Source organism: Rhopalosiphum maidis, chromosome 1 (genome assembly GCF_003676215.2).
Source record: "Rhopalosiphum maidis isolate BTI-1 chromosome 1, ASM367621v3, whole genome shotgun sequence".
Lineage (NCBI taxonomy): Eukaryota > Metazoa > Arthropoda > Insecta > Hemiptera > Aphididae > Rhopalosiphum > Rhopalosiphum maidis.
This window is the reverse complement of record NC_040877.1, coordinates 77,844,018-77,871,307: the sequence shown is the minus strand read 5'-3', so window position 1 is coordinate 77,871,307 and position 27,290 is coordinate 77,844,018. Positions and strand designations below refer to the sequence as shown.

The 27,290-nt window shown below is 35.0% G+C and overlaps 1 protein-coding gene across 5 annotated transcripts in view; it reads right to left on the bottom strand.

Moving 5' to 3' along the window:
- Positions 1 to 10,206: 10,206 nt before the first annotated feature.
- LOC113555508 (brain tumor protein) overlaps positions 10,207 to 27,290 on the bottom strand; it is a 63,396-nt gene continuing 46,312 nt past the window's right edge. For all 5 annotated transcript variants that reach the window (XM_026959863.1, XM_026959862.1, XM_026959865.1 and 2 more), the window contains exons 2-3: positions 27,041 to 27,090; positions 10,207 to 13,301 (exon numbers count right to left, since the gene is read on the bottom strand). In XM_026959863.1, the coding sequence (XP_026815664.1) occupies positions 10,645 to 13,281 (2,637 nt within the window). In that variant the 5' untranslated portion in view covers positions 13,282 to 13,301; positions 27,041 to 27,090 and the 3' untranslated portion in view covers positions 10,207 to 10,644. The remainder of the gene's footprint in view (positions 13,302 to 27,040; positions 27,091 to 27,290) is intronic.

The following is a 27,290-nucleotide window of genomic DNA, read 5'->3' as shown; positions in this document are numbered from 1 at the left end:
TGTAGCCTGTAGGTATTTCCTGTTTTAAATATTTCTTCAATCGAGCATTGATTCAAATTGTGAAATACGTAGTCACGGAAATTGTCCAAAGGTAGATGTATAAATCACAAAAAAAAAAAAATCATTAAATACCTCCCAATAATGAGGTTTATGTTCGGAAAATGTTGATTCATAATTTATGATTAAATTGGAAAAATAAAATAACAAGCGGGTATAACAGCGGTCAGCGACTATTATATTATAAGTGTTATAGAGTGATATTAAATTATAGTAAAATACTTTTATAAAAGTAAAGAACACCTACAATCAAACTTGATAACCGATTGTTTATTTTTCTTCACTACAAAAACTATGCGACGAGGGGGACTCGTTTAGACCAAAGCCATTTTAGTTGTTTTAAAATTAAGTTAGCAATGGTCTTTTAATAATATAATATTATATCATTATTTTTTACTAACATTTTTGTTAAAAGTCATTGCAAATTACAAATTGTAATTTTTTTAAATTTCAACACTTACTTTTTACACTTATTTATACTTGTTAATTTCGACAGAGCAATATAAACGTAGGTATACGTTTTTCGTTGTATTCTTGTTTATCCTACGTTTTTTTTTTTACTTTTGTTTCTTTGGGAATTTCAACACTATTTATTTTGATATAAGTTTCTGAATGGATATCATTGCGTAAAATATTCAACCAACTTATGATTGATAGGGAATCAGAATAAAAGCTTTAATTAAAATACGAGTGAAACACTCGTATACAAGTAATACAAGTGAGATTCACACGAATTTGTTGTTAATTAAATGCTCGTCGAGTTTTACACGCCCCTAATGTTGGATTAAAAACACTGTCCTCAGAAACTTTTATAACAATGTGGAAATTCCTTCATAATAGTCATAATTTCATTAATTCGATAGCGAGATAAAAATGTAATGTAACATGTTGTCGAAATATATTATGTGATCTCAACAACTACGAATCTGCATACTAAATATTGTGTTTTGGTTTCTCGTGGTTTTTTCTGGTTAACGATAAATGAAACTCAAAATAATTTATTGAAAAACACTTGCCAACTTCATTTTAAAAGATCTAAAATGGATTTGGTATAAGCGGACCGCGCCCAGGTGAACGATATCGGTTTGTCGATTAATTATTAGGTATCAGTTATCTGATATTGTCCAGACCCGGTCAGCGGAAGATGATGCATTATGTAGCGTCTGTGCTGAAAACGATACGGATTGGATGAGATCGTTTTCGTTTAGTCGACGCCACAACCAATCAGAATGCGTTGACGAGCGCGCGCACACTGTACATTTCGTGTGTTTTATTTTTTTATTAATGCATAAACCTGATCACGAAGAATAATTTACTTTAGAATAATCCATCATAAGCCGTGTGTGCACCGTATAACTCTATAAGGAATAATTCACCACACCACGTATTCACTGCGATAACGTGAACCATATATAATTCCTGACGAAGCTATCATCTTGAAATGTTATAGTAAGATTTTTATGTGATATTCAAGGGTTTCGTAAATATTTTTTTTAATATTCTAGTGTACTTGTGTACCCTTTCTAATTATAGTTTAACCTTGAATCAATAATTATAATTTTAAGATGTTTAAATTTTACAATTAAACTTCCACGATAATATATAATATATACATGCAGCATATATACAACAGGTTCTAGAACTCAAATTTATAGCCATCATAGGCGCAAATAGTTTTTGAAGTTTGTGGGTAGCTAAGCTTATCTATACCGGATTTCCAATGTATTATGTAGTTAAATCATTAGTTTTTGTTTTTTTTTAGGGGGGCGGGTGGGGAGCTGGGAGGCTATAGCAATTCTATGAGGGAGCCTAATTCTAAGCTTCTCCAAACCCCACCCTATTAGCGCCTATGCCAGGGGTGGCGAACTTACGAGCTACGGCATGTGTGCCAAAGGTGGCACGCTGACCAAATTTCAATGGCACGTGAAAAAATTTAAACTATTAAAAATTATTCTATTTATTATGTTTTGATTATAACTGTTATAAGAAATTCAAAGAAACAAATTTTATACATTTTAAAAATTATAATAACAAAAAAAAGTGTGCTTACTTAATAAAATAATATATAATACATCAGTAATTTTATTTTTAAACTTAGAAAATTTAATTTCTTTTGGGCACGTGAAAAATTTTCAAAACTTTGATTGAGAAAATTTGGCATTTGATCTCAAAAGGGTTGGCTACCCTTGACCTATGCGGATGGCTATATTGATTTATAATTTATATAAGTTAAATTGGCTTCAATTTTGCTCCAGATTTTTTTACGTCCAATATTCTTTCTATTTTCTTTGCTCATACACTCATAATATCCATTTTTTCGGTTTCACTGTAAAAAAAATGTATGCACAATACAGCCACTGTCACCTTAGATATATCTATTAACATATTATATATATTTGACCATATAGGTACCACAGTTGAAGTTGGAACTAATCAAACTACTGATTGTTATTAAATCGTGCAGTGATATTTATGTGAATTTAACTATCTATAGGTAGTAAACTATAGTAATAAACAATAAATATTTAAATAATTGATATTTATATAAAAAAATCCCTTAAAAAACATAGAAAATTTTATTTTATTGTTAACTTGCATTTTTAACAGATTGGTACTAAAAAGTTTTGGTACCCACGCAGCTGCCCATCCTAACATAAGTACGGTAGAATCACAACTGAATAATTCACAGTTCTGTGAATAAACCGACCAACACTCAGCAGGAGATTGATTTTAAATAAAATAACAACCAATGGAAAAAATAAACCGCACTGCCGCATTAAAACATTTATGTGGTGAGTAAGTTCGTTTAGTTTCATATACTCTTATTAATTACGATTTACGATTATGTCGTCAATACTTTTATATACATGACCTCAAATTGTATAAACAATATGATATCTAGGTATAAAAGTACATACACACGGACACACTAGACTTTGAAACTAAAATACTATAGCAATATAGCCAATATAAGTAGACTATAGAATAAAATATAAATTAAGGACGAGGAAAATCAAATGAAAAAATACGCAACTCTTTGTTTTTGTTTTTTATTACATTTTTATTTTCAACACAACTTTTTGTTTAAAAATTAAGTATACATGCATACAAACGAAAATTATTGATAAAAAGTCGCTTATAATTAATGTATGTCTGAGTACACGAACTATAAAGACTAATCACACAACATAATAATATAATAATAATAATAATAATAATAATAATAATAATAATAATAAATAATTAATATTTTAATTTAAACAAATGATGTACTTATTGTATTGTAAATTTTTTTTGGTTTTTTTTTTTTTTTTTGTTAGGTGTTCGGATAAGATTGACTCTACTACAACCTATATTATATTATTATATATTTTATTGAGCCGCGAACGGCGACCATCAATTTCACAGTTGTACTTTGAATTATTATTCGAATAAGTATAATACGAGTATAATACTATTCGAAACTATCTCGAAGGTTATACATTAAATACATAATATAGGAAACCAGTAGAGGGATACAATAAAGCAATTATTTTTAAAATCATATATGATTATACACTATATATAGATATGGTCTCCTATTAAAACACAGAGAAGTAAAAATAGGTATTCAAGAAAACAGTTGGTCCTTAATAGCGTAGTTTCAACCCCATTTTTTCAATTTTTTTTATACAAGTAGTAAAACGTTTTTTGCAATAACTTAATATTTATTATTTTATTTTTTGATCAACAACAACAAAAATGTTCAAATATTATCTGAGCACTAATATAAGCAAATACCGATTATTTAACTCCTTTTATACAATTCTCAAATAGTTTTAATGAAAAAATAGACTTTTTTGCCAAAACAACATCATCAGTCTTTGTTCAAGTACTTTTTTTTTAACATTTAAAAAATTCTTAATTTATTTTTCTTGGCGCTACCGTATATTATAATGTCTACAAGTGCGTTTCGATGTAAAACATTCAGTATTGATTGTTAGTATTATAATATTATTATATATATATTTTTTAACATTCGTTATTTGTGCATCGACATAGTGTTTTTTGATTTACTGTTATTATTATATTAATACATTAATCGGTTTTCCTGAACAACACCCAGTTAGACTTCCACGCGAACAAGAAAGAGTTGTGTCTGAAGGATACAAAAAATGACGATTGTCCTAACAAAAACAACGCTTATACATAATAAAACAGTTGTGAGGCACCTAAAAATTAATTACGATACAATATATGAACTTTGTTTTTGTTTAAGTCTACATAATATCATATAATAAATGTATCATTTTCATTTTTTTTTCAAATTTGTTTTTCTATTGTTTACGTTTCACAAATAATAACTTAATATAATAATATATAAAATGCACTAGCGTACACGTGCGCTTAAAATATTAACAACGCGCCTTATTTTTAAACTTAATATCTTATTGAATAAATAGCTAGCCTATATATTGTATAATATGATATACCTATAAAATAGAAATTCAAAAAAAAAATTACAATAATGTTAAAAAAAAATGGACACCGATACACTACAGGTGTGGATTCCACCCGCAAGATATGTATACATATAGAGTATAATATTATGTTTTACAAGTACCTATAATACATAAATATGTAATATGTATGTTTCAGTTTTCCTAGCTTTTTTTGGGGGGAGGGGACCTCCACGCCGCGACAAAACATTGAAAAAATATCGCATACACACATTATATACTATAATAAATTATTCATGTGACTAGAAGTATATTTGGGTATGCATAAAGTGTAGCTCAATAAGTTTCTTGTCTTTTTATAAGTATTATCGACCTATACGCAATCGTATGAACTTTCTTGGCTTACATGGTCGTCTGCGAAAAGGTTTTATCAAAAACACATAATATACAGGTATAATGTCAAACGGCATACCATTCTACGTGAAACACCATATTAATTATTAATATATTACTATGCTAAACAATTACACTAAAATCCTACTTAAATATATATATATATATATATATATATAATATGTACGCACACACACACACACACACGCGCGTATACATATATATTATATATTTAAACATACAAATAGAAATACATGTATTATTGTATATTATATAGATAGTTATTATATGTACTATTATAGATGTTGTTGATAATATATAAAAAAGTATAAAAATATTTACATAAAGTAGACTACACGAACAAATGGTGTAGGTATATTATGCATAGTTATTATATTGAGTCCGACTGACATTTTGTTTTTATCGACACGTTAAATATTTATTATTATTTTTTTTTCAATTTTATATTCTTAACAAGTGGTAGAGTAATAATGTGATTCGTTTGTTTGAAAATGTTTAAAAAATTAAAATCGTGAGCGAAAAACAGAAAATTACATTCAACTTCCATAATATATATATGTATAAAATTGACATACGTTTTTATCCTATATATATTATCAAATACCTATCGACCACCATTGAAGCAGCGGTTTTCACGATCGTTTCGACTAGGTAAGTATATATACTGTGGACACATTTTTTTCATCTAAATAGGTATGTACCATAATAACACAATAATATCTTATAAAATATAATAATAATAATAATAATAATAATAGTAATAATGAATAATGATAGTAGTGATAATGATAATAAATAGGTAACGAAAAAAATAGAGAAATAAAAATTGTACGCATTAAGAATTGACACGAAATATGTTAACATAGAAATGCACATATGGTATATTATAATTATTGTCATAATAATATAATATGCGCGTATATAATATTATTATATAATGTAAAGGTACCCGAATGGGATGGAGTTGGACCCTGATGTGGCACATGCGTTATACAATATAAACCGTTGTATTGAGGACCCGACACCGGGGAAGACCTATACACAAAATTGTAACGCTATATTTGATTAACGATTATTATTCATAATTAATTTATTCGAATTTTTTTTGTTTTTATTTTTTGGTGCTTTGCCACAGATTTTTTGTATTTGATTATCATAAGCTTGGCCGACACGATTAGGTACTACAACACCCCTAAACTACGAAGTGATAAGAAAAATAAACACGTCAACGACGGTGAAATATTATTATAATTTATAGGTATATTATATTATTAATACGAAATATAGAATATATAATATATAATAATATATCGATTAATCTTTCCTCTCTAATGTAGTAATGTATTATTTTGAAGTATTATATTAATTTATTATAGTAATTTAGATGCCCTGATAGTAGGTTATACTATACTGTTAGCACATTTAACGATTGTATTTATGTATTGTCATATACACGGGGAAGGTATATATTTTAATAATACATTATATTATTATTGGCCCCACGACAACGATCCCCAACGCGAAGCAAACGATGGTTGACTATGTACCTACGTAAGAGAAGAAAACGATTTTTTTTGAAACTGGTATAGACGATCTCAATTAAGTACATTATTATGTTAAAGCGTCACGTATCATAATAACCGTAATGATCTATCCATGAGTGTGTGTCTGATAAAAATCGATCATTAATCGGCGGTGAAACGATGAGGGCAATATTGTTCGAGATCGAACTCTTAACGTGGTAAAATATAATTTAATAACACATTGTTGTGAAACGGCTACCTCCTACACGATAATTGACATGGGTTGTTTTTTAAAATTGTTATTATTATATTATGAATACGGTTAAAAAAGACTTAAAATAGTATATGCAATACATTATGCCTAAAAATTGTATCGCGAAGTAATTATGTTGGCGACAATATGCTACGATGACGCTGCGTATGAACCAATCCATATCACGGTCGAAACGTACGAAAGAGTAAGTAAGTGGGTAGGGGGTTGTGGCACCTTCCATTGGGAGAGGAAAGTGAAAAACTTCTGTCACGAACACCGCGCAGAATTTGTGCATGTGCCTGTTGATTTTGGCAGGATAAGCGCACTAATTATCATGGTACAACAATAATAATAATAATAATAATAATAATAATAATAATAATAGAAATAATAATGGCACATGATCAACAAAACATTAAATATTATTATTGATAGAAGTGGCAGAGGGGAAAATATAACTGAATAGCAGAATTAACCGAAAGTAGTAATTTGTTATCATTAGTAGTCTAAAATAGTAAAATATATAAAATATAATCAATCGTAAATATTATGTCAAACAAAACTTAACACGGTCGAAAAATACGCACCCTGATTAAATTGTTCGGAGTTCGGGAATCTATATTATATTATTTATTTTTAATATTAGTGTCTGTTACCAATACCAATTGGAAACGCTCCCATATTTATGGTGAGCGATGATTAATGAAAACGAACAAAAATTCACTTTACACATCATCGGTGGCGATGATGATAATTATAATAATAACATAGTAAATTTAAACAGGGGGGGAGGAATTTCTCCTCTTTTTCCCTACGTAATATTTTTATAATTATTATTCTATTGCTATAAAAGTTACGTTGGCACGGTCATTATTAGATAGTAATAAAAAATAATATTTATAAATATTATTAAAATACACGTTGTCTACAAGTCTAAAATATCAATAATCATAATAATAATAATAATAATAATAATAATAGTAATGATAATAGTATTAATAATAATAATAATAATAAATTATATATAATATACGATAAAAATAAAAAATAAATGCACTATTACAACTATTATAATATAATATAAGCCATTTGTCGTAGATGTCAATGGTATACTGTTCCAATGACGACTCTATATGGACATATTATATATAATAAACGATACATAGGAAACGTGAAACCAGTGTACAAATACGGGCGGGGCGAACACTAACCTTACGCTACTAAGAATGATTATTACCAATATGAAAAGGCACGGTTTGTTTGTTTTCACACACGCACGACGTACCGATGTCATTACCATATTTATTATTATAAAATATGTCGTAAGTGTGCGACGTTCTAATAACTACGGAATAAAATTTATAAAATTAAAAACTAAACCGAACTATAAAATATATCATACAAACGTTAAGGGAAATACTTACTTAATAATATCATCTAATGTCAAGCGAATAAAATCTACTTACAGAAAATATAAATAAATATAATTCAAAACCACACACAAAAAATCACTGACTAGAGAATTTTTTTTTTTTTTTTTTTTTTTTTTTTTTTTTTTTTTACCTTAGATGTAAGAAAAATAAAATAATTGTGGAATGTATATGTACGTATGGGCACATACAAAACTTATATAGGTACAAAACACACGAGGAAGTAATAAAAATGTTAGTAGGACGTTTGGAAGAACTTATACGTTATACAAATATAGTAATATGTTACTGATTGGAAAGCGACATCGCTTGGAAAGTAAAAAAATAAAATATTTGGAAATATATTTTCGAAATTAATTATCATGTATTATAAAAATTATATTAAAAAAAATGTATAACAAGTTTTAATTATCTTTAAACAAAAAAAAAATAAAAATAAATAATAAGAAATAAATAAAACAAAAAAATGCGCATTGCTGTATAAAAATAATTATAGGAGACAATAATATAATGTGTTATTATTCATTGATAAACATAATAATATTTGATAGTGTTCATATTGTTTAACTTATATTACGATGACGAGGACATTATTTATTACGTTTTCTATTTTAACTTGTTTTTAAATCGAGACAACACGAACTTTAGCAACTAATCACGTAACTTAAATGGAGAGACAAGCGCAAGTTTACAAAGCTATTATTAGCTAACTAAATGCCTCATTATTAATTAATATTATAATCGTCAATAATAAATAATAATAAATTCGAAAATATCATTAAAAATGCAAAAATAATAATAATAATAATAATAATAATAATAATAAAATAATAATAATAATAATAATAATAATAATAATAATAAACGCGTAAAACACAAACACAAACACTACATTAAAGCTACATTATCATATTAATTTTATTTCTTGGTGCATAAAAAAAAAAAAATTAAGAAAAAAATTAAATACTGTGAAGACATTATTATCCTTAACTATAAGAATACGAAAGTACAAAAAATCAATTAAGAATAAAAAGTCTAATGGAATACCGCACATTATACTTTTTTATATATAAAAAGATGAAAATTAACTAAAATTAAACTCAACAATAATAATATCCAATAACTACTTAGACAAAGAAAAACAAAAACTAGTGAGCAATCCCACTATAACAATTATTACTCCCAATTAAAAAATTATACATTTTTGTTGATTTAGTACTTTTTGTTTGTACGTTTTATAATTAAGATTTCGCTTTAAACGCTTGATTATCAATATAAAATAACAACGCAAAATATGAGAATTACACACTTACACAAAAATTGATTTAGTAATTATTATAATTCTAGTATAAGTAATTATGTATAATAAATGTATAATTAGGACAAAAAATATTGTAAACCTGTACACGTACTAAAATATTTTTGAGTTCGAATATATAGAAATGAACGAAAAATAAAGGATAAACAACTTAAATAATATATTTTTAGGTAGGTATTTTATCTCAAATAATACAGGTTAAAAAAAATATGGTGCGAGTATCCGTACATTAAGTGGCGAAAAAAAAATAGGAGACTCGGAATCCGAAATTTGACTAGCAAAGTCCCATGGAAAGGAACGCTTCAACAAATCAGAGCAGATACTTTGATGTAATAACAAAAATATTAAAATTAAAACAATTAAACAAAATTAAAATTAATTTAGTTTAAAGGCATGTTGGTAAGAAAACTATCCTGGGATTTCAGTACATTTTAATGAATACAAAAATAATAACAAAAATAAGTAAGTTTCGCGCACTAAAGAGAACAAAGACACTCGCTAGCCTAATTATTTTTTTTTCATCTACTACTTTTTAAAAGTTATGTTTAATAATAATTAATTCACATAATAATAATACAAAATAACAGTCCTTAAGTTACAAATTACAAGTCTCAGAATTTCAATCTAACCTGGTTACAATAAAATATGTATTTAAAAAAAACATCCAAAGAATAAAAACCCCGCGAAGTTAAAATATTAAAAACGTTAAAAGTTAGAGGTAAAAAAACACAAAAAAAAAAATCATAATAAAACTAACATGTAATGTTGATGGTTTTTTTTTTTTTTTTTTTTTTTTAACTGACATATATTTTTCTGTGGGTTTAAGTACTCAAAATGTAACAGGTTTACACTGTGAATTTGCTAAAATGAAACAATAATAATTTACTCAATTAATAAAAACATAATTATGTAACTGTACTCCTGACAGGCATTAAACGCTCAGGACATAATGATAATATATGTATATGTATGTATATAATAAACGCGCACAAACCTGCGACATTTTTTTTTTTGCATAACAAAATAATGTGTGATGAGCAGTGGACACAAAGAGAGCGAACAACTTTTTTTAGTTTGGGTGGGGGAGAAGAAAAGAAAAAAATGTTAACAGATTTTTTTTCACAAAACAAAAAAAAATACCGTTGACATTTTTTTATTTTTCATGGCGACTTGATTCAATTTAATTTTTAGGAATGCTTAATAATGAGATCTACATTAACATCGGAGGTATTTGAATGTAACGGTAGATGTACAGCCGATAGTCCTTGCTGGCCAGCACGACGGAGCCGTCGTCCATGAGGGCGACGTCGAAGCACTGTGCGTGCTTGACCTTGGACTCGAGGGCGGACACCAGCTGGCCCTCCTGCGTGAATATGGTCAGATTGAAATTGTTGTGGTTGTCGGCGATGAGTATCTCGCCCGAGGCGTTTATGCCCACACCGATCGGATAGTTGGTGATGCCCTGGCTGCCAATCTGCCGCAGATACTGGCCCTCGTAGTTGAATACCTTAACGCAGTGTGCCCGGTTGTCGGAAATGAATATCTCCTGTTTGTCGTTGACCACCACGCCATTGGGGAACTCCAGGTGTTTGGAGCAACCGAACTTGACCAGCACGTTTCCAGCCTGGTCGAAGATGATGACACGCATCACTTTGCACTCAACCACCACGATGCGGCCCTTATTGTCGACGGTGATGCCGCGCGGGTGCTGCAGTATGTTAGCGCCGAACTTACGGACGAACTGTCCGTACTGATTGTAGATCTGAATCTGGTGCGTAGGCGACCGCTCTGTGACGATTATGTCACCGGACGGCTTAACCACAGCCACGCGGTTCGGGTACAACAGCTGCCCGTCCCGTTTGCCACACTCGCCAAACTGGAACTTGAATCGGCCTTCCTTGTCGAATATCTGGATTCGGTGGTTGTTGGTGTCCGCCACAATGATGTCGTTTTGAGCGTTCACTGCAACGCCACTGGGCTCAGTGAACTGTCCCTCCATGGCGCCGAACTCGCCGAACTTGCAGTGGTAGATCATCTTGTGCCGCTTGATTTGGGACTTTGGCGGGAATATAGACGCAGTAAACAGCTTGCTGGACAGGTCCAGTATGGAGTCGTTATTGTCGATGGACAGCGGGAAGTCAGCGCTGCCGTTCTGGAATATGTCACCACTGCCGCCATTGGACCATTTCTCGTACGGGTTGATGCTGTTCATACCACCACCACCGCCGCCGCCGCCGCCATTGGCACCATTGCCACCGCCCATGCCGTTAATTCCATTCATGTTGCCGATGGCGTTCAAGTTCAAGTCACCGATTGAGCTGGCCGAGAACGGTCCCAAACTGTTAACGCTATTGAATCGCTTGGATAATATGTTATTGGTGTCGTACTGGCCGGATGACAGCGGGCTAGTGGACGTCAGTCCGTTAGAGTACGGACGTTCGATGATACCTCCGTTGCCGCCTCCACCGTTAGTGCAGTTTCCACCGTTGTGCTGCTGCAGCAGGTCTGCGGGTCCACCACCGCCATTCATGCAACCGTTGGAGATGATTGCCGAGTTTCCGTTCATCAACGACCCGTTTGTCGGACGGGCGATTGGTGGCTGTTTGCCTGGTCCGATCACTCCCAGTTCTGTGCTGGACCGCACGTACCCAAATGTGTTCCGTACGCCTACCTGTATGGCCTGATAGTTGGACACGAATTCCAGATCGCATATGTTCTGTACGCTGTTATCGGGTTCGTAGCTCATCAGCGACTGCAGTTTGGAGTCCAGTAGTTTCTTGAACAGCAGGCATTCGACTACATTGGCGTTTTTGGTCAGACGGTCAACAAACTCGCCTGTCTGATAGATCTTGTCCACCACCTCCAAGCCCTTCTGTGACGCCTCATTTAGCGTCAGCTGCTTGGCGCTGTATACGCTCTCTACTTCCTTCAGTAGCTCCTGTTTACGTTCCTCAAGCATGGACCGGTAAAATGCGAACGTCTCGTTGATCTCGTTCTGTGCTTTGTGGTACTGAACCTGCAATTTGTTAGATGTGTGTTCAATGTTCTTAACCATGTTGCGGATGTCGGTTGCCTTGACCTTGCTCTCCTGTACCGTTCCGTTGAGTATGTCCAGCAGCTTGACCCCAATGTCGCTCAGGTGCTCCACGTCATGCATGCTGAACTGATGGTCGCTGAGCGTACATTCCTTACACACGGGTACGTTGCACGTGCGGCAAAAATATTTGAGCGACTCATTCTTGTGACGGGAACAGAACACCACGCGGTCACCCACGCTGGTCGGTATGAACGCGTTCTTCGTGTCGTCACCATTCTCGAACGTCAGGCCGTGCAGGCGGTGGTCTTCGAAACAATTCATGAATTGATGAGCCATCATGCAATTTGCGCACAGCGTTTGCTGACAGTCGTAACAATATGCTACCACGTTTGTGTTGAGATTCTTGCAGCCTTTGCACACGCCCGCAAACTTGTCCGGGTTCACTTCGATCGATCCGTTCACGGTGAAGTCTGGCAACAGTCCGGATATTCCGCGGTTTGTGAGGATGCACTCCTGGTGACAGTTGGGGCACGTGATTTTCTCCGGTTGATCCTGGTTATTCTCTAAGCAGGCGTGACAGAACGTGTGTAGACAAGGAAGCACTCGCGGGTTTGAGAATATCTCATGGCACAACTGGCATTTGCGGGGACCAGTGTTGTTGCTCGTTCCACTGCCACCTGTGGACACGCCCGAACCGCTGCTATCTGAGTCGGTTGGTGAGTGGCTAGATGACAATGATCTATTGTAGTCCGGGCCGAACGTGTTGAATCCGGATAACGAATCTAGAGACGGCGTAGGAGAAGCCATCATTTAATCCAACGGGTTTAAATCTATAACACATTAAAATAGACAGGTCAATAAAAATGTTATACTACTATAATGTAAAGCGATGAATATAATATTAATATTATATTTTTCCATATAATTATTATTACGCTAGTGAGCAATTCGTCACATAATACAATTAAAACAACTAACAACAATGATATACATATTTTTTCAATTAATATTGTTTGTTTATATTTTATTATATATAAATATATGGATAATAAAAGACTCATGTGTTTGGTGTATTTCTGAATTTTCAAACTATGAGTCATCGCGAACGATAACTACATAGCCGGTGCGGGGTTACTATGGTTACCGACGCTGCAGCATCATCTGCACGATTCCACGGGGAGAAAACACACACTTCCGCCATTGACCTCTCTACCGTCACCTGCGTCCACCCACCTACTGGCCCTAACTATGCAGCGCACGCGCATCCTATAGCTTTTGTGTTGACACTCAGTTCGTGACTACACACCGCCACAAGGGTCAATGAACCATAAACATTTCCGACCGTTAAACTTCTGATGTTCTTACAATAATACCTAACGTTTAAACTTGTAAACAAAATTATTTAAGATAATATACACCTATAACTATAGGTCAACATAGCTTGAAATTTTATATTTAAGGGAAGACATAATTAAATAATAATAATAAAAAAATCTAGAAACAAAAATGAATTAATGGGTAGTATAATTTAATATATTTGTAATTTTATTTAATGTTATTATAAAATAACTTTTAGAGTTTATAAATAAATGGGTATATTTTGATACATGCGACACAGAAAGCGGTCAAAATGTGTATTCTAACATACATGGGTAAAGTATCTTTGTTTAAGTTCAGTTTAATTTGGTAATCTACTTCAGATATTTATTTACCAAAAGAAAACATTGCATTTTTGACACTCCCGATGCCCGAGAATGTATTATAACTATTAAAGCATATTTTAAGACTCGAGAAACACCACTCAAGGTGGCCCGTTTGTTGATTTTGCCGTTATTTTTCTATTCCACACAACAATAGATTGAACACGTTTGTCAAGGGGCGACAAAAAAATATAAATGGCTCACCTACCTGAGAGAAAATAATAAAATGTTGAAAAAAAAAATGCTTTTGTTAATACGTCGATTAACGTTATATAAGGATTAACATAATTTTTCGGACACACACATGACTGACATGGGTTTCTATACAACTAAGAAAATCTGTATACACAAACTTGTACCACCGTGTATGAGAACCAAACAATTTGTAGGGTAATGAGACCGCTTTTACATGGTGGTGAGGACGCGACTGTATAAACACATAATATGGCGGGACTTGTGAGAAATAACGTGACAACGGGGGGGCCCATCTTCTGAAAGGTGGTTCCCTTGTGTGCATTTTCCCCCTATCCTTTCATGTTTATTAACTAAAAATATTTTAAAAGGATCCACGCCCCGCGGATTTTTTTTATTAAGCGGTTTTATTGCTATTTTTCCCTCCACTACTAATTTTTGGTTTTCAAAAACCTCCTTATACCGTGGTTGTTCTTACAAGTACAAGTTACTGTACTATATCTACTCATTAATATTACTATATTTATTTACCGACTAAAAACCGTACGAATGATATTATTTCTTTGGTCGGCGAGAATGGTTAGAGAATAAACACATTATTATACGACGCAGCAATGCGGGGGCGAGAAAACAGTATACTAGTGGTCGATTGCTTTCGTTTCCACGGCAACTAGTTGTTGCTCCCTAGTACGAGTACATAAGACTAAAACAATGGCATTATATGCACGGTGTGCATACATGGTCGTTTCTCCGGAAACCGAACATAATATAACGAAAATAAGCTCAATTTCATACAAAATATACATATTATGCTTATGCGTATGAATAGCAAATTACGATAAAGCAATGCATTCAAAATATTTTCAAGACTATATTATTAAATTTAAAATGTTGAAGTTAATATTGAACATTGCTCTAAAGCTTTAATTAAGATTTTACAGATTTTCAATAATCTCAAGTACTTATGAAATATTATCATAAATTACCTGTTGTGCAATATCGAGGTAATTTGAAGTTTTTCACCTCGAAATAACATTTAAAAATGTTAAATCTTCAGGACCTACTGTTAAGACACGTGGGCAGTAATAAATAATAATTAGCAATCGCTCTAAATTTCGACAAATAATTTTTTTTTTGCTGCGGGTGGTCTGAAATCTGAAGGCTTCTTTAATACATTTTATAACAACGAAGAAAAAAATATACACACACATGCACAATCGACCTTGGTAGAGTGTCTAGACGTTATATTCTTTTGGCTCCTCTGGTCCAGCTGCAATGTACAAAACGTGGGCGGGCGGGGTTATCCCCACAAACATTATTATTTAGCTGTATAACTCGTTGTTCTTTGATTCTTTTTTATTATTGCCCTTTTTTATTGTTGTCTGGCGCGATTCTTGGAAAATTCTAACCTGCAGATAAACGGCACATTCGAAATTTAACCATGTGAGTTCCCAATACAATATTATAGTATATACACCTACCCAATAAATAAAAATCAAAAATATCACTGCAGTTTATTAGCCTTCAAATTTTCGGTGAGAGTACCTTATTATAATATTTTTTTTTATTATAATGTGGTTAGTAATATCCGTATATAAGCAACAGGGACAAACAGCGTGGATTATTGATTCGCCTTGGGGGAGGACCTTGAGCCCGGGCGCTCGCGTGGACAACTGGGGTCGGCGACCGCAATTCCCGACTAAAAAAAAAAAACAAACTTCCCGTTTCCCCTAAAAAAAATACAACAAGAATTGTTGGAGAATTTGCAAAAAATATCTAGTAATTTATCAAAATCAGAAAGAATAAACATTGTAGCAAACTTTTGTTTTTATTCATTACAATACGTATTGTAAATCTATTGAAGACAATAATTGAAATAAATAAAAATTCTATTTTTCTTCCGAACAATCTCTGTCCAAGACTTATTATAAGTCTAATACGGCCAGTAGGTAAATGTTAGTTGAATATTTTAACCGTTGTCAAGTAAACGCGCTTGTAAAACGTTTCCGGTTTTTTATTTAAATCAAATGATTAATTATTGGTACAGAAATTTTGAAAAACCAGAACCTTTACAAAAATACATTACTAAAGCCTAACGGCGGTAGTATCTTATGGGGACCATGACTGCAGGCTCCGATAGGGAGTAGCAACTTTTCACTATTATCATTATGTTTAAACTTCTAATTAACCCGGGTACCGAGATCATTACCTCTATAGAAACACCGATACCGATAGCGAACAATCAATTTTCTCATTTTGTTTTATTATTTTTTTTGTTTTAGTTTTGACCCGGATTTTTGTTTTGTTTCCTTCGAAATCTATCACACCTCAGTACTATAAAACAATTGGAGGCGCGTCGAGCAAAACCAAACTAAAATAACGACCCCATTATAATAACATAATATATCCATGTGCCATACTGTCATTTATGATGATTAGAATAATTAAAAAAAAGATTATTTTGAACCGAAAAAGAAACACAGGAGGCGTGGTGTGTCCAATGGTAGTGGCGGCGGAAAACAGTGTGACCAACAGCGATCACCACCTCCATACGAACCTTAACCTTGGAGTGCGTAAATGTTGTGGTAGGTCGAAAATGAGAAAATTCGTACACATACACGATGGAGAATATGGTGTTAATCCGGTTTTTACGCATCGTGTTTGCGCCGGCGGCTACGCATAGACAACTTTGCTATAAATATTATATATTTATATACATTATACATACATAGGTACCTCCATTAAATTATACACAATACCACATCCTATTGAACATATAATATTGAATAACATTTTACGATGGTTGGGGGTCTTCGTTTACAAAACTATTCATATAACGAATCGTGTACACAGCACACACGTGGTCATAGTCATAGTGGCGTACGTGCAGACCGTGTGCGAATGTAATATACTATTACATCGATATATAGTATACCTATATATGTATAGTACATATATTATTTGTATCGATATACCATGCGCACGACCGACTGTGGAGGCGAGTTATTATAAGACGAAACGTTGGCAAAAACGTTACAATACTATATTTAATTTGTTATACTTCGTCTCTTCATAATCCGCTTAATAAACGACACAATACATGATGATGATCATCACGCGAAAAAAATAACGCCGATGATAGAGTGGGTGGAAGGGGAGCCTTTACATATTATTATAATATAAACAATATTCGAGTGCGATACATATTTTCATAGCATATTAGAGAAAGTGCGTCGAAGAAACAACGTTTATTGAGCGAAGGGAAAAAGAGAAGGATAAAAACCTTTTTTTCTTTTGTTCCACCGTGGCGCCAAATTGAGAATACGACATACGAAAACCGCTGCCAAAACAACAACGCGGTAATTGTACGGAAAAAACACGGCACGCAAGTCTTTTGTCGGCAGCGGGTGCCGGAGCACCTGGCGGCGGCTGTGGTGGTCGGGCGAGCATAACAGTCACCTGCTCGATTGTCGGTCTTTTGTTGGGATTCGCGCAGTGAAAGGCGGAGAGCAAACTTCGAAAAAACGGTTTCAGGGCGTCGGCCGATATACACGATGTTTGGTCACAAAATAATAATAATAATAATAACATATAAAATGCGATTTGGGTCGTCGGTGTGTGGTGTGTGTATTTTATCATATTTATGTGCAGTGACCGGCGTCCCGATTACAGCCTGAAGTTTGCTTGCGTTTTAAAACTGCACCCCTACTATGATACTAATAATATTAAAACTATAATAACAACAACTTAAGTGCACACGCGTTAAAGACGCCAAAGAGGGACAAATCACACGTGCGTATCGCAGCGTGGTGGGAGAAAGTACTATACGCACGATAAATAGGGTTTAGATCCGGTCTGATATACATATTATTATGATATTATACAACACATTAACCGATGACATAACACGGACAAAAGCGTACATAAAAATATAAGTAATGCACAATAAAAAGGTATCATATCCTTTTTAGTAGAAAACCACACATTATTTATTGCCTCGCGTGTAGATGTATATACGAAAAGACATCGTAAATTATCGACGATAGCACGTCCAAGAAACATAACGCACTAAAACATATATTTTACCGACTTTAGGAAAGTACAGGTAATTAACGTTTAATGACTGAAATTATTACATAAACTGAATGCTTTATATTTGTTCAAGTATAGATGTACGTCATACGTCAATCGGCGCAGAATTATGATCAAATTGGGTCACTGGGTTGCGTCGGACGTATTTCGCGCGTCAGTTAAACAATCGTAAGTGTCCTCGTCAGCCGACTGTCGACGTCGTATATCAAGGTCCGAAAAACCATGCGAAATTTGGTGCAAAAACGAGGGGAAAAAAGTCATCTCTCAATGACACAGGGCACAATTAAACGCGGCGGATGTAAGGACGGTGCAAAATTATAAAACCGGAGTGGAAATCAAAAAAAAACCGATCGAGGTCGTCGTGATCGCGTATTAATTGTTGCTGCACGCGTTTTACATCAACCACGAGGACACAGGGTGTAAATGCGACTTTTGACAACCCGACCGGGAAGCACAGATTCGCGTGGCTGGACGACGACCGAATACGCGAGCGAAAATTACCCAACCATGTAACCAATATATGCCTCGTCGTCGTAATGTACGTGTAAAGTATAATATTATTATTATATTGCGACCAACCTTCGACGGACGATGATAATACAACATAACATGACCCATTGGCACAGATAAGTCTCGCGCTAGCATACAATATTATACATACAACATACATAATAATAATATGAGAATAATAATGATAATAAGACGAGCGCGATCGGACTACTTTCTAACAAAATACACGTCGTCGCCTATGGTTACGTATTGTGTGCGGCGACGACGACGGGCGTGTGCGCTGCACGACATAATATTATTATGTCTTTCGATTCTGCCAGATATAATAAAATACACGATTTACAGTGTTACGTGTGTAGTGTGTTTGTCATGGCATGACGACGACGATACTATACGTTTCAATAAAAAGAAAAAAAAATCGAAATTACAAAAAAAAAATTTGAGATTTCTGAAGAGCCAAGCGACCGCCGGCCCGTGAAGGTCATCGTCGTCGAGGCGACAACGGCGTGAAAACACACGTATCTACAATACATGTTGTGTGCACGTCGCGGCGGTGCGATCGACCGGGCCGCCGCGGCAACTAGTGGGAAATCGCATATTAGTCACGCGAAGCGCAAGGTCTTCGGCCGGAAAACCATGCGGTCCGGACCTGCTCGCCGCCGCCCGACGACGACGACTTTTCCTTTCTATAAGATGACTACCATAATACGCGTCCACCCTTCACGCGTCTTCTGCAGCCTTCACGGATCGCGTGTAATCCATCATCTTCGCGTCATCGTTGTCGCCGTCTTAGTAATTATTATTATTCAACGTGGCGTTACCAGCTTATGATATTACGTATCAAGTGAGTGATTCTTTTATCAAAGAACATTAATTATTTCAAAAACAACTATTAACATTTTTGAAAACAATTTTTATTAGAAATGGAAATTCAAAATTCTATTAAGAAATGAATAAAAAAAAGATAAAAACTATGATCAATGATATATTTTTTTCAAAAATGTAGTTTTTAAATGACCTAAAATTGTAATTAAATACTAATAGAAATATACGTCATGTGTGTGATATGATTATTTGTACACTGTTAACGAAAAAACTACCATAGTTTGTTGTATGACGACAACGACGATTTCGAAATTAAAACGCGCGCACGCAAAAATATAATAATATTGCAAATACGATTAATGTATTACGCGAGCGGAAGATTTGGGTCGTTCAAGAACGAGTTACGAAAACGTTCCTACTATTGGACTACTCTGCGTGACGTATTAAAACGAATTATTATGCGAATCCACCGCACTTCGTGACAATCCACACGAACGTTTAAATTATTATTATTAATAATATTATATTTCCATAGTTTTTTCTTCAATGACTGCCTCATCGGTATTACTACCGGTATATAGCTACCCACGTAAGAAATCATCGCCGAAGACGACATTGTACGAATATTCATTATCAAAATAACGAGCGCTTTAAAAATACTTGTGTTATTAGGACCACGTCCAATATTGTTAGCTCGTGTCAATTTCAAAAAATGTACACAGCAACAACGGCGGTGGTCGTCGTCGACGTAGAGCTTATATGAGACGTGTAATGGATAAAAAGAAACAATAAAAATGATGATAATAATAATAATAATTTGACGATATTGTGTATTCGGGACAATGTATTTCCGCCACGTGCTGTTGCTGCATTGGTTCTCAAAACAAATTATATAAACCATTAACGAAAAAAAAATTAAAATAAATATTTTTTTATGGTGGGGTTGAGCAGAGGTGGTTGTAAGAATAATTATTTTTTTGAACACACGCGTCGAAGAAACGGGGTCGTCGAGACGAAATGACGTAATCTGAAGCAAAATAAATGCCGTTCTCGTTATAAGTCATCCTCTCGGTATATCTCGAAGTCTACAAAACCATAGTCTAACGCGAATTTTTTTTCGTCATAATACGGATTGCGCAATTTTTGTTTTTGGCACACACTACTCAACTACCGTCGTTACCTCTCCGTCCGGTTATTAAAATACAGTGTAACCGAGGAGAGTTGCGCTATACCCAATAGTATAACATATAATACCACAACAATAAAAGTATAATAATATCATCAAAATGTCATAACCGCGTTCGTCGCAAGAACTTCAAATCGTAGAGAGGTTGAAATAAAACCTAATCCGGCGAAATTGTTACGCAATATTTATTAGTATATAATGTTTGGAACAGTAATACTGGAGTCCCCTTTTACAGCGTGGGCGCAAATTATTATTATTATTATTAATGCACGACGAACAGAAAACTCATTTTTTAAATATCATTATTACAATTATTATTGAATAATGATATTACTTTACGACAACACCCGTCGCCGAGTAGTGGAAATACTGGTTGCGGCGGCCAGTACCCTGGGCGGCGGCGCGACGGTTAACGCCCGGGAAAAAAATAAAAGTGGTCCCGCTGCCCTACCGTTCGTTATTACAGACCGCATGCAAACGACAGTGAAATAATAATAAAACCGACAGGCGCACTAGCGCACAGCTCACTATACAGTGGAACGCACACGATTGTCTGTGAAAAAAAACGACAAACGAGCTGGAGTTTCGACATATTGTGATAAATATACCACGCGTATGCGTGTATATAATTCTTATAAACATAGTTTGCATGTCGTAATGCACGATCGGAATCCACGATTAGTACCATAAGCAAAAATGAACGATATTGTTAAGTATTCTCGTCGTAACGGTATTTCAGAAAAACCGATAAGTTTATGAAAGAATACAATTTAAATATTCTTCTTTGAATATCACTATAAAATGTTATAACAGAAAATATTAAAACAAAATAGGTTAGTGCGAATTATAAACCCGATATTATATTATTATTTATGTTTATTGTAAAGCCAACGCGGTCATTATTTAATAATAATATTACGTACGAGTATAATTTACGTAATTGCACACAACACACGCTGTCGAGTACCTATTGCTAATACGAGCGGGCGCACGCGCGTAGGAGTAAGTAACGAGACAACACGCTCGGTTGGCCCGCCGGTGAGTCACAATGACTTACACATGCGCGCCCATGCGATCTTAAAGAAAACAACAATCGCGTGTAAACGACCGGCGAGGCGGAGGAGGGGTTAGATAATATTACATGTGCGATGTGCATCAGCGGACTATAATATATTAGCATAAATTTAAAACTCCACTGTCACGAAAGTTTGAAAACTCGACTGGGAGAATTAAACTTACCTACAACTATTAAAATAATATTATATATACCTCGTGTATGTGTGAGAGAGAGTGTGTGTATATGTGCATGTCACCTGCCGGAAAAGTATATAAATAAACAAAATAAACCCAACAAGAGTAGACGCGAAAGATAACTTATAACGTATCCGGCGGGCAGGTCTGGTGGTAATCCAGATTAATTGGTCAAGCGAAACGTCCGAATCCTAAGTACCGGGCTAGATGGTTTGTACAGATAACGTCGACATGACGGAAGGAAAAATCGTTCGTGTGTTATCGCTACCTTCAGAGGATTGCGATAATGTGTATTTAAGCGTATTATAGTGTACGAAACGTCGTCGTGTAAGGTTTTTTTTATTCAAAAACTATATAGACTATAGAGTATAATTTTTGTGGAAAACACGCAACTATGTGTTTAAAAGTTCAAAAAACAATTTTGAGTCATCCGTGACGTCATTATCATCGCTAGAAATTTTTAATGTTAATTAATCATTTTAAATATAAAAACATTAGACATAAATCTTCGTATTGATTAAAAAATAACCATTATTTCCAAGAAAAATATCGACCGGAAATATTACGAGTGGAATTCCCGATATAACAAAAAAATTTATTTTTAAACACAATACAAACAACATATCGTAAATAAAAAAAATACAATTTTCACAAATACTAACGACATAACCAATAATGTTGACCACCGAAACGATGGTATTGCTGTTACTACTGCAACAAGCCATATTATACTATATTACAACTCGAACGTCGTAGAAGATTCATTTACGAGTGTTGGATCGAGTTTATTACCGACCAGTTTTAATGACGATCATCTGGATCAGCAACAGAGACCGGCGTGGTCGACTGGTTTTAGAGTAATGAATACAGTAGTGTCACGAGGGTAAAATATCTGTACGAAATGTCATGTAAATAATATTATTATTATCGTTATTCTTGAGCAACAATACAAAATCTAAAAAATTGTCTATAATGTTTTAATTATTAGCATTAGTTCTTCAAAAATCGGTTGTTTTATAGTTAAATATATGAAATGAAAAACGCAAGCAACAGTTCGAATGTGTACTACCGTGTATATTCGACGACAATGAAATCGAAACGACTGTAAACAAAAACGGGTTTTGAGAACCCCTTGGGTATTTTGGGAACGCGCGCGCCAGCCAGGTTCCTCTGTGCAGACGCGTCGCATATTATTATTATATATTGCTGCGACGACGACGACGACGCAAGGGGATCAATAAAACGAGACGGAGAGAAACGACATCGTCGTAGTCCGTCGAACACAACACGTGTGTATGTTATGTGTATAATATTATTATGTATGAGTGCCACTGTACCCCATCGTTCTCAACACACGAACGCTAGCAGACGTTATGTACGTGTATAATAATGATAATAATAACAATAATAATAATGAAAATAAATGCAGCGATCAGAAACGTACCATCAGCACAGGTCGAGCCATACGGTCGTCACAGTTGTTCTAAATCTCCCCTCGTCATACCACCGACGCCGCCGCCGCCACCACCACCACCACAAACTCATGGCTATTACATGGCATAGAAACCACGAGCGTTGAGCAAACAATGAATGAAGTTTTTATTTTGAATTTTCATAAACAAAATGGAAAGGAATTCCGTCGCATAACACGACGACCGCGGTCCGCAACGGAGGAAAAATAAAAAAGTCCAATTAACGGTGTTTTGGACTGCAATGTAAACATGCGACACGAACGGACCACGTGTTTTACGCCGCCAGAGTATAAAATGCACAAGACGACGACCGTGTGCGTCTATAAATATGGCTATGGGTAAAATAAAAATAAATAAATAAATAAAAGGAAGGAAAACGGGAGTACCACCCGGTAGCTGACGCTTGGCACCAGCTGGTTTTTGGCCCAAAGAAGAATATAATATGTGTTTGGATTAACTCTCCGTCGCGCTCTATCGTAGTAATCTTTCTCTCCTTTTCTGTTTTTTTATCTCTCCGTCACTCTTCTAGTCAAGAACACCCCTCCAGGCACAAAAAAGAATAATATACCCAACGAATTACACACATGTGGCCCCGGCACGTAATTGTCGCTCTATTTATTACACGCACACGGCCGTAACCAGGGCCACCTCGAATAAAGAAGTTTACAAAATAATATTATAAAATATATTCAATATAATGTGTGTACCTTATTTCTTATTTACGATACGATTATTTAAAAAGTTAGAAGAAAAATAAATATAATAACGTATACTCGGCGGACTACGACGACGACGACGATGATAATATTATACAATGTCGTTAAGGATATGATGAAATAATACGCGCTCGTTATTATTACACGATTGTGTTTCGAATAAGAAATCCAATACGTCTTTATTGTACAACAACTAATACTACTGCTGCTACTACTTCTACAACTTACAACTAACTGCTATTACACTGCAGTAGCGTACCTCTCTAATGTATTATGTTATTGCTTGTTAAACGAATGTAACGAGTAAAGACGACGAATCATTACGACAAATTGCTTTCGGACCGTTGTCGATTTAACGTATTTCTCGGGAAAATATCTGGGATAATAAACTACGTCCAAAAACCATCACCAGTCGTGTGTGAAGTAGATTTTTCTTCAAAACTAGGTTCGGTCGAAAAACCAAGTAAAATAAAAATCGATATACATTTTGACGATACAAAATTCGATAAGAATTCGGTCGGGTCGAAGCACACACAATATTATAATCATACAAATGCGCCGAAAAGAGATGATTACAAAATGACACATGCATTACCCACAAAATAGTAATAATGACATGTACGCGTATAAATCGTCCGTAGTACATTACTCAACAGCGGGAGAAAGTCTAGTCGTCCTTGAAAACAAAAACATCGCGCTATGACCCTAACCTCCGAGCTGGCGGCGGGTCATTAAAAGTCCGCCCCCTACTACTGCTTAACACTACTCTTCTTCTCCCGTCACGGACGGTTCTCGTAAATGTTCGTTACCTTTTGAAAAATACGATCATATACCGAAAAGACGTCGCCGGTTTTCTCACGACAAACGTGTGTGGGTGTGTGGGAGTACCCAGTACTTAACGCGGTGTATTCATAATATCGTTATTACCTGTACCGCGCGTATGATATAGATATATAGATATAAACGTGGGGTAGTCGACCTGTTGGAAGGACAAAGGTATATCTTCGACAGAGATGGACCGTGACGTCGGCGGCGGCGGCAGAGAGCCTCTCCGCACCGGTCGACCGTAACAATAATTGGTGTGGGACGACGGTCGGCGGGCAGAGGAGAGCATCCGTCCGAAACAAAGAACCTCGGTCGACCGTCGTCACCGCCGCCGCCTTGCCCCTACCCCGTGCATATGCCGGCCATGTCGGTCGGTCGGTCGGCTGGCAATGTTGTCGCGTCTGCCAGTAACCACCGCCGCCGCTGTAACGACAAAAGAAAAAAAAAAAAAGCGCGCGAGCGTTGTCGACGAAAAACTGGTCGCACGCGACCGTCGGATCGGCGCGCCGCTCAAAGGTTGTCGACCGGTCGTACACGAGTTTTTATTTTTCTACAACACACGACCGAGTTGAGCACTTAAAATAGTAAAAGTTAAATAATTAATAATGATAATATTATTATGTTCTGTACCGGCGCCCCTCAAACAAGGCCGCCGCCGGCAGACAATGACCACGTGTCTCACGCCCACACCATGCGGTCTCCCCCGACATAGTACTCCCCTCTCCGCTTTAGAACAACGAGGCTTTACGCTTTTCTCTCGGTCGGAGTGACCTCGGTTGGGTCACACTCGTCTGTACTGCTCCACAACTAACATCTACGAGAATGATATGATGGCGGCGAAGAAGAGCGGGGCGAGGTGACTGGAATGGAGGCGTTGTGATCGTGTATGGGTTTTTTAATTTTTCAAGTTTCGTTGTTCGAATTTAGTTTTTCAAGCAGAAAAAATTTAACGCCCGACGGGTGACATAGATTAAGTACTTGTGACGAGTTCTCGAAAGTCAGGGAACGAGCGCAGCAATTTGATGTGTTGCATCATCGATTTGAAAATTTGAAAGAGAGGGGAAGTGAATAAAAACAACGGATTCGACAGAAACGATTAATACTATTTCAAAAACAACGCATAATATGATATTTTCATTTGTTTTATCGAAATATTGCAGATTAATATTTTTTTTATTTTTTTTATTCTAAATGTGTACATTATTTTGATTTTTTTTTGTTTTTATCATATGTGCCGACGTCCGTCACAGTTATAACAAAACGTGCTCGCTATCGCGTCGTCCGACTACGATATTGTATGCATATGTGCGCGAGTTACTAATAAGTAATAACTACTAACTACGGTATTAAAACATGAATTTACTTCCTCGGCGGCGATACAAGGGCATGGCTATATAATAATATGACGGCCAACTGCGCAAAACCCCACGAGTGTTCGTAACGTGTCAAGGGCCCTGCGCCGCTCTATCGTCGCCTAATAGGAGGAGGACGTGTACATAACGTGCACAAAGGACCAGCTGATTTTTACCTGCCAACGACTAAAAACTACCCCCTAAACCTACAACAATACACCTTGTGTGGAATGCACACCGGGAGGGTTGAGATTCGTCTGTAGATTCGTCGTCGTGGTCAATAGGAATTACGTACGAAAGAACGTTTTTTTCAGTTGTTGAATATAACACGCTTTTAAGGGTTATTAATATACTAAAAGGGACGCTAACTCGAAATTAAACGTGGAAAAATATCTTATATTAGCTAACAACTAAATAATGATAATATTATCATGAAAACGTCTCTTACCTTTGACACTGTTCAACAAATTACAGCAATTCGGTCGTCTCAATTCCATTCTGAAACACGAACAAAATTTTTCCACATTAGTCAGGCTAAATATATACATGGCATATAATATCATAACACGTCACATTATCGTTGTGTACGTCGTTCGCTATACACGCGCAGAATATATATATATATATATATAAATTAACGTTAAAATACACACACGCACGGCGTGAATTTAAGCGGGATACAAGGAAATTCCGTTTGC